This window comes from Mus pahari, chromosome 5 (genome assembly GCF_900095145.1).
Source record: "Mus pahari chromosome 5, PAHARI_EIJ_v1.1, whole genome shotgun sequence".
Lineage (NCBI taxonomy): Eukaryota > Metazoa > Chordata > Mammalia > Rodentia > Muridae > Mus > Mus pahari.
Genome location: NC_034594.1, coordinates 109,843,263 through 109,852,461, shown reverse-complemented (window position 1 = coordinate 109,852,461; position 9,199 = coordinate 109,843,263). Strand labels below are relative to the sequence as shown.

Genomic DNA, 9,199 nt, shown 5'->3' with positions numbered 1-9,199 from the left:
AAAAAAAAAAAAAAAAAAAAAAAAAAAAAAAAAAAAATTGGTTCTGCAGCTCTGCCAAGGGACCTATGCTAACTCTCCTCTGTGTCCTTAGTGTCCCAAAGCCCTTTTTCCTAGGAGGCTAGGATTAAAACTATTGTAAGAGCAACATAGGTTCAATGACTTTGACAAGGTCATGTGATCAAGTGGAATGGCTACTCAGACTCCTGCTCCCAAGGGTTAGCCTCTTCAACTCAGTTCCCGTCCCTGTCAACCCTAGGCCTTGTCTAAAGCAGCCTGTCCTGTCCTGTGTCCCTTACTTTCTGGGCTTAGGAGGGCAAACTATACCTTAGAGACTAAAGGTAACTAAAGGTAAAGAATTTCTGAGGGAAACCAAAGGAAACGGCTTGTGAGAGCGTCCCTCAGGCTCTGCCAGTTTCTACCCAAGACCTACAAGGCCACCCTTTCTCCTGGGTCTAAGACACCCTTTCCCAGTACCTTTACCTGTACCCCTAAGTCTCCCCTTCTCCACGCATGCTTTTTTCCAGATGTAGCAGGGAACCTTCTACCCCATCTCTCTGTAGAAAGCAAGGAGAAAAACTGGTGGGATTCTCTCTGTGCCCCCGGGGCTCAGCTCACAGACACCTCCCCCTCCCGAGCCAGAAATAGACACACTCTCTCCCCTACCTCCCTCCCCTTGCGCACACTCCACCCCTCCTCCTGTTTGCTCTCCGCCTTCCCCCTCCCCTCTTTCTCACTGGGAGCTGCAGCCCGCAGCCTCTCCACGAGCTAGAGGGAGGAGTGTACAGAGGGCGCTGCCCGGGAGTGTGCAGCCCGCAGCACGGATCGGCCAGCCGGGGGACAGAGACGAGATTCCAGCATCACAGCACTACCCGGCTTCGATGGAGCCGCTGGTCTTCCATCGTTCCTTTGACTGATTTAATTTTTTTAATTTATATTCTTCCCGCCCCGCCCCTTTTCCTTCGACCCCACCCCATCAACCCGTTATTTCCTTGCCTTTTCCTCTTCCCGGGCTTCCTTCTCCGCATTTCTTTCCCTTTCGCCCTCCGCTCGCCCCCTTACTCCCTCCCCTTCCTCTCCCCTTCCTCCGCGGTTTCTTCCGTCCTCCCCCTCATTCCGCCCCCTCCTCTCCCGGCGCTCCCGCCCCCTCCCCCGCCCAGTGCCTGCAGACGCGCGGATCGTCCATGCGCTCCTCGCAGGCAGAATGCTGGGCAGCAGCGTCAAGAGCGTGCAGCCCGAGGTGGAGCTGAGCGGCGGCAGCGGCAGCGGCGGCGACGAGGGCGCGGACGAGCCTCGGGGAGCCAGCAGAAAGGCAGCCGCGGCGGACGGCAGAGGCATGCTGCCCAAGCGCGCCAAGGCGGCAGGAGGCGGTGGCAGTATGGCCAAGGCCAGTGCAGCGGAGCTGAAGGTCTTCAAGTCCGGCAGCGTGGACAGTCGTGTCCCCGGCGGGCTGCCTACCTCCAACCTGCGCAAACAGAAGTCGCTCACCAACCTCTCGTTTCTCACGGACTCCGAGAAAAAGCTGCAGCTGTATGAGCCTGAGTGGAGTGATGATATGGCCAAAGCACCCAAGGGTTTGGGCAAACTGGGGCCCAAGGGCCGCGAGACTCCTCTGATGTCCAAGACGCTGTCCAAGTCTGAGCATTCGCTCTTCCAACCCAAAGGTGGCTCTACCGGCGGTGCCAAGACTCCACTGGCTCCACTAGCGCCCAGTCTAGGCAAACCTAGCCGGATTCCTCGGGGACCCTATGCGGAGGTCAAGCCTCTCAGCAAGGCACCTGAGGCAGCGGTAAGCGATGATGGCAAATCGGATGATGAACTGCTTTCCAGCAAGGCTAAGGCGCAAAAGGGCTCAGGGACTGTGCCCTCTGCCAAGGGCCAGGAGGAGCGGGCCTTCCTCAAGGTGGACCCGGAGCTTGTGGTTACTGTGCTGGGCGACCTGGAACAGCTACTCTTCAGCCAGATGCTAGGTAAGTCTTGCCGCCCCGCCCCGCCCCGCCCCTGGTTTTCTCCTGGCCAGCAGGGAGAGGTTTGCTTTCCCCCTTTCTCCCCTCTGTACCGATCACTGGCCAGGTTAGGAGGGGCATTACTGCCCAGATGTGCAGAGCTGGCCTACCTCCAGCTGTGTCTGGCTAACGTGTGTCTTAAAGATGTCGCTGATGGGAAACTGGGCTCTGCTGTGGCCTGTTGGAAATGAGGGTGGACAATGGGGACTGGGGACTTGGGGGCTCAGAAATCATTAGCTCTCTTGAATTTTCAAGTCCAGAGTCCTAATATGGCAAACCACGGTGAGGTTGGTAGAAACACCAGCTGAGGAGTGGTCTGCGCTGGATAACACAGCATCCAGCATTGCTGGGGAAGCATCGGTAGGAGCCCAGATCTAGAGCAAAGATGTGGGCAAAGCAGATGTGAGGGCTAGTTGGTCCTTGGAGCAGAGCTGAGGCTCCACTTCCTCTGTGAATCCCGGGTGGGAGCTTGAGTCGGATTTCCCCGGGTGTGGGGGACCTGGCAACAAGAAGTGTCTGGGGCCAGGGAGGCGGGCGGGCAGCCAGCTGTGCGCAGCTGGATACACGTCCGTTCCCCCCAGCCCCAAGCAGTCACCCCATCCCCCTAAATGTTTTAGGGAAAGGACTGGGCTTTTGCAAGGAGACTCCCGAGCAGCCTTTGCCCTTGGCTAATGAAAGCCAAGCTGGCGGGGAGGGAGAGACAAAGCTTGCTCGGCGGAGGAAGCCAGAGAGCTGCTCCATTGTTCTCCAAGCCTGAACAGTTCGAGGAAAGAATCCCGAGCCAGCCCGGGAACCGTGTTTTCTTTCTGTAGAGTCCCTGTCCTCAGACAGGGATACATGGAGGATGTGCCTAAGGAGGCGGCTGTGCTTTGGTAGCCGGCACCGGCAGTACAGGGGCTGCGGGAGATCGGCTGCTAGCCACCTTAAGTGCACAGACTTGTTGCAGTGAATGTGGGTCTTCAGGCGTCAGAGCCCAGGGACCCCATCTTCCTGGGTACCTTGTAGTCTGATACCGGCTCTGCTGGGGGCTGGGAAGGGGCGTGTCGTGAGCGTGTGAAAGGGCGGGGCCAAGAGGAGGGTGGCGGTCCAAGTGACCAGATTGATGGTGAGAGAAACTAGGGCTGGCCCAAGGCCCCTGGAGAATGCTGAAGGAAACCTGTTCAGCCTGCTGCAGACTTCCTGAGACCTCCCCGCCTGTGGGGTGGTGAGGGTCTGGTGACACAGATGGCTCGTGGCGCAGAGGCAGTCCATAGACTGGACAAGAGCAAAGGGAGGAAAACAGACTTGTGCCTTTAGGCTGCCCCCCAAATTCGACTTGAGAGTGGAAAGGAGGGATGGGGTGGAGTGTGTAGAAGTGACAGGCATAAGTGCCACCCTATTGCCTGTTGAGCCTCTCAGAGATCCTGCCCTCCAGGAGCTCGCCATTCAGTGGGCTCAGATAGACAATAAGGAAAACCAGGCACCAGGCACCAGGGGAGCTATGTGGAGAAGGAAAACTGGACTGGGGTCTAGAGAGGGACTGCAAAGGGAGGCCTGTCTTAGGCCTCACCGAAGGAGGTGACCATGGAATTGGGCCTTGAGACATGGGGCTATCTCGGAATGAATGCACATAGTCTGAAAGGGCTGAGGGGAAAGGGCCTTCATATGCTTTGGGCAGGGGAAGACGGCTGTTGGAGTAGAGGGCACAGCCCCATGTTCAAGGTCAGGACTTCCTCTCTTTGGGGTGGGTTTGTTAATCTAGCCCTCCCTCGTCAAGGCATTTCCCACACTGCCCCTCAAAGGCCTCTTAGCTGCTTCTCAGGAAAGGTCGCCACAGAAACTCTGAAAGATGGTCCTAGAGTTGGCTAGCGACAGGAGAGGAAGAGAAGTTGAGCTGTGGTCCCTTATTCCTGCTGAGTTGTTGTTTCCCCAGCACTTAACATACTATACTATCGGCAGACCAGGGACCTCCTCCCTTTCTAACTGGTCAGATGCTGGGCCAAAGGCAAGAGCCTGCTGCCTGAGCCGACCAAAGAATCCATTCGTTCCTGAGTCCTCAGTTACAGCTCTTTGGTGGGAGATGTAAGAGGAGGAAGGGCCCACAGGTGTGGAGGGATCTGATGAAGGTGTGTGTACTGGTCCTGGGCCAGCAGAGCCGTTCTCATGGAGAGCTGTGGAGCTTTGCCCTCGGGTGGAAGGGAGAGGTGGGAAGTCTGCAGAGGTTTCCGTGTGGCCTCTAGATGAGAAGACCAAGATATGGTGGTGGCATCGGGCCCCAGAATACACTGTCTGGAGTCAGACGATAGGAGGCGGCTGATGACTCTAGGCCAAGCCTTCTCCCTGTGTGCAGATGAGGTAGAGAGGACCAGGAGGTGTGAGGGAGAAGGTGGAGCCAGTTGGCATCCCAAGGCCTGTGCAAGTATGCCCAGGGTCAGGACAGGTCCCTAGTGTGCAGCAGGGCAGCATCTGGGGACGAGGCTGCGCTGATGATGTTTCCCCATGACCAAAGTCAAGTTTTCGCTCCCGCTCTTGAGGCCCAGTATCAGTGTATGCACATTCCCCCAGTACCATCTCAGACCCGACTGCAGGCCAAGGGCAGGGACCTGGGACAGCCTCAAGTAGGAGCCTTTTTGGGATAAAGGGGAAGAACTGCAACCTGGTCATCCCCTCCCCGTTTCGTTTTGGCTGAGGCCCAGATGATCTAACCAGGCTCTCCGTCCCTTCCCTAACCTGAAAGCTGCCAAGTAACTACGGTCCCCCATCCCCCACCCCCGGAGCCAGTGGGAAGCATAGAAGGCTAGGGGCCAGTCCCAGGGGAAATAGGCCAGTTCTAGTACCCTAGCTTGATAGTCCATGAGATAGTTTTGATTCTGGAGGAAGGACAGAAGGCTAGCTCTGGGGCAAAGCAGAAAGTGATATTCCCCAAACCTTTGTCCAGAAGTCCTAAGTTCTGGTTCCTCCTCTAGGGCTCCGTTTCCCCATATATGAGTGGAAGAGACCCTCTCATGGCTCATCCTGTAAGGGCAGAGGCAAGGATTGATTAGACCTTGTAAACATCCTAGGTGGATCAAAGAGCACTTATATTAACATAGAGAAGTTAAAATTACAGTTACACCTCCAAGTCATACTTCCTTCGGCTCATCAGCTCTTTATCTGAAGATTAAAGCAGTCATTTTGTTGACACCCCCTTCCCCCCCCCTCCCAAATATTCAGCCTTCCAGGAAAGACTGGAACAGAGTAAAACGATTAAGACGGCCCGAGGTCAGGGTGAGAAAGAACCCGGGTCTTGGCATTCCTAGTCCCATTTCTTCACAGAAGGTGTCTGGCATCCACGGATGGGTTTCCATGGCAACAGTTCTCTACCCTCAGAAGCACCGACCAAATACAATTAAGGAGAAAAGGCAGGAAGCTATCCATTTCTAAGGCACTGGGGTGTTGGGGAGGAGGGTTGGGAAAGGATTGCTTCAGAGAATGCACTCTGGACTTGTATCGAGTGCTGTGGGGATGACCTCTTTTCCCAAGCACTTCTCACATCCTTCCTCCTGTGCCTTGGGAGGGAGTGGACACGTGTCTCTAGATCACTTGCCCTGAGCTGGCAGGTGTGTGTGTGTGTGTGTGTGTGTGTGTGTGTGTGTGTGATTCCAGGAGCTCTCTGAGGCCTGGAAAGAGTGTGGGCAACCTTTCCTGCCGCTGCCCTTCAAATGAGTAGTGGCATCTGGCTAGAGGGGAGTTTTGGAATTACAGGTTGATGGTTTGCGACAGCATGCTGGGCCAGCTGGTGAATGTGCTCCTGTGGAATAGGAGGTGACACAGGACCTTAGGGCTCCTGCCTTCCACCGAGCAGACCATTTCTTTCCCTGCCACTTTCAGGATGGCTTCATCCAAGGCCAGGCTTGGGTCTCCACCAAAGGGTGGACAGGGAGTCCCGTTCCGCTGCTCCTGATGGTGGGACTGAAGCTGGTCTCCTCACAAGACAACCTGGGTTCTGTGTCTCAGAGAGAAAGAGCTGGCTGAGTAGATCTTAGGGTTAGGCCCTCTCTCTACCTTGGGGAGAAGGTTTGAGGAGCAGGGGTGCCCAGGGCTGCTATGGCTCCTCCCCAAAACATACCCAGGATGATACTCTTCCTACGATTGACTGACTCCAAGCCGGGAGACCTTAAATGGGACCAAGCCATCTGGAACCCTGGCGGGTGTTTCCCCGATCCTTGTTTTATTTCTTCTGTCCTGTGCCCAATCTGCTTCTGGGGCTACAGTCAGCCCCTGCCTGCCCCTCATCCCAAGCTGCCCAACCAGTTTCTCCTCCCCTGCTATCCCTCAGTCTTGCCCCTCTCCAATACATTCATTTCCAGTTCTTCAGCCTCTAGCCCCAGGGCTCATAATGATGCAGGGTGCTTCCTGGAGCTTGAGTCTCCAAGGTGCACAGCTGCAGTTCAGCACCGTGCTGCTGCTGCCGCCGTCGCCGCTGCCCCTGCTGCTGCTCAGCTGCCTTTGCACCACACTGCAGCAAGATGCCCTCCTCTCTACAACCTGCTCAGCCTTCCCTGGGATTTCTTAGAACCAAAGAGTGGGAATTGTCTAGATGAGCCGCCCACTAAACGCTGAAATTAATCCCTCTGTGGCATCAGAGGCAGGTGGGTGTTCTGTTTACACACTCCTGGTAACAGAGGGCTCACTACCGTATTTTCCTGGAAAGCGTTCACTGTCGGAAGGTCCCCCCCACCCCCACCCCTTCTTTCCGTTGAACAAAGATTCTGGCTTCTGAGAGTCTCTTCCGTGGTGTACATTTGCTCTTTGGATCCTTTCAGATGAAGGGAGCCCGCACCTCACAAGTTAGATCCCTGTCTGAGCTTCATCTCATCTTTCCTCCCTTCACCCTGTCTTTTCATGTTTCTTGCCTGTGTCTTTTTCTCTTCATTAAAAAAAAAAATACAACGTTGTACAGGGCATGGTGGTGAATGCCTTTAATCCAGCACTCGGGAGGCAGAGGCAGGCAGATTTCTGAGTTCGAGGCCAGCCTGGGCTACACAGAGAAACCCTGTCTCGAAAAACCAAAAAAAAAAAAAAAACAACGTTGTGGAGAGGGAGTCTGACCTATATGCACCTGGTTCCCAGGCCTGACAGTGCCTCTCTTCCACCTGGACCACATCCCTGGCTCCGCATACTATTTACATCTTAAAATGAGTCCCTGCTGAGGATCCGTAGGACTCAGAGCACCTGGCTATAGGTTTTGTTTTTTTTTTTTTTCCTTGTTCCAGAGAAGCCGGTCCTGACAAGCCTTTCTTTCCCTTTGCCGGAGTCCCTGTGCTAGCCAGCCAGCAGAAGGAAATGGACGTCACCTGTTTCTCATTTGCTCTGGCTGACCTCCCCCCACCCCCTGTTGGATTACCCACATGTGTTTGATGTCCAGGGAGCGTACAGCCTTCCCTCTCTTACACATGAAGAGCCAGGGCACACACTAGACCCAGCTGACGACCCTAAATGAGGAGGTGACCTCCAACAGAAGCCCTTAGAATCCCTGCCATCAAGTCAGACACCTCCGCACGATGCTGATTCTGCAGCTGGGGAGGCTGGACACCCAAACCTCCCTGGTTCCGTTCCACTTGGTTCAATGGAGTCAAGCCTCTGCTTCCTTCTGGCCAGCAAACATCAGTGCACAGACTGGCATGATGTCTTATCTTCTCAGTAGAGGTGGAGACAGGAACGCAGTTGGGTCCATCCCAGATCTTATACCTCTGGTATGTGAGATGTTAAAAAAAAAAAAAAAAAAGAGGGTAGATGTCTAGGACCTGCTAGACTTCTGTGCTCCTCTGCCTAGCTTGGTGCTACAGCCGGGTAGGGGAAGCAGGGATAATAGATGTTCTGCAGGCTTCCGGCTCTTGCTGTCAACGCCACTGTACATCTTGTGTTTATACACAGTTCTTCAATCCATTCCATCCAGACCTCTGTAAGGCAACCGGGCGCTCTCGGCAGGAGCCATGCCTTGGCCTGGGCCATCCTGGAATCTATTTTAGATAGCTCAATGATACATTTCATGGCCATTGGAGTGGGTGGTTTCCCTGCAGAGCCTTCTAATTTCTGGGTTGCAGTCTCGCCCAGTGTGTCTGATGCTGCTGCTGCTACTCGGGCTGTGGGCACCAAGAACTAGCACCTTGGTCAGTATGGTCAGCCACGCCCACTGCCTGTCCCCTGCACAGTTGTCTGAGAATTATCCCATTGGCATCCTGCTGTTGGGTAGAGCTGGGTGCAGGGGATTTGAGTCAAGAGTTCCAGATGTTTTCGTAGAGAGCCAGCGGCGATATAAACTATGACCTCAGGATGACTAGTAAGAACAAACACACCCAGCGCATTGCAGGTATTGGCATGATGGGTCGTGTGGCACACGGAGCAGATGCCTGAGACTTGGGTGAGGTTGAATGTTGGAGTGTGCAGCGGGTAGCATGCGTTCCCATGGATCAGGGCATGTCGGTACCGGCACACTCTGGTTCCCAGCACACAATGCATTTACATGTGCATCTATGTATGTACACAAGAGCTGGACCAGTTTAAGAGTGTGAAACATGACCACGGAGGAGCAACTTCCCCCACACAGACCCCCAGGCAGAGACTGCAGGCTTCAGACGCCTGGCGTCTTTCCCAGACAAGCATTTTAAGTACTGGTTACCCAGTACTTACAGAGTTCAGCCTCTGAAGACACAGACTTTCTTTGCCCTTGGTGACCCACTAAACAGGCCCTTCCCTTTGGGGAGAACTGGCAGCCGTCCAGACAGGAGGCTCCGCCTTCTCTCTACAGAGTCCCCAAGGTGCCATGGAGCCTAGAATTCCAAAGTCTCTATGCCGGGGAGGCACTTTTTAGGAGCCCTGCTACTGGATTCTTCCCAGGGAGAAGGAAAAGGACAGTTCGAGAATGCAATACCTATGTGTAATATTTACTGATTGTGCGACGGCATGGCTTCTGTGGCATATGTGTCATTATTTCTTGGGACTTACAAATGAAGAAATTGAGACCTAAAAAAAAAAAGTAGGAAAGCCACCGGAAGCCAGGAAAGCAAATGAGTAGCAGAGCCAGAATTTGAATTTAATCTCTAGGATGTACTGCTTCCTATATCCCCAGTTCTTCCCCCAGTTTCTTTCTTTCTTCCTTCCTTCCTTCCTTCCTTCCTTCCTTCCTTCCTTCCTTCCTTCCTTCCTTCCTTTCTTCTTTCTTTCTTTCTTTCTTT

The 9,199-nt window shown here is 54.3% G+C and overlaps 1 protein-coding gene across 4 annotated transcripts in view; it reads left to right on the top strand.

Moving 5' to 3' along the window:
• Positions 1 to 9,199, top strand: part of Nav1 (neuron navigator 1) — a 255,032-nt gene that overhangs the window by 100,527 nt on the left and 145,306 nt on the right. For 3 of the 4 annotated variants that reach the window (XM_029538187.1, XM_029538186.1, XM_021198974.2), the window contains exon 4: positions 1,158 to 1,967. The exons of the other annotated variant lie outside the window; for it this stretch is intronic. In XM_029538187.1, coding sequence (XP_029394047.1) covers positions 1,158 to 1,967 — 810 coding nt within the window. The remainder of the gene's footprint in view (positions 1 to 1,157; positions 1,968 to 9,199) is intronic. 4 annotated transcript variants of the gene reach the window in all.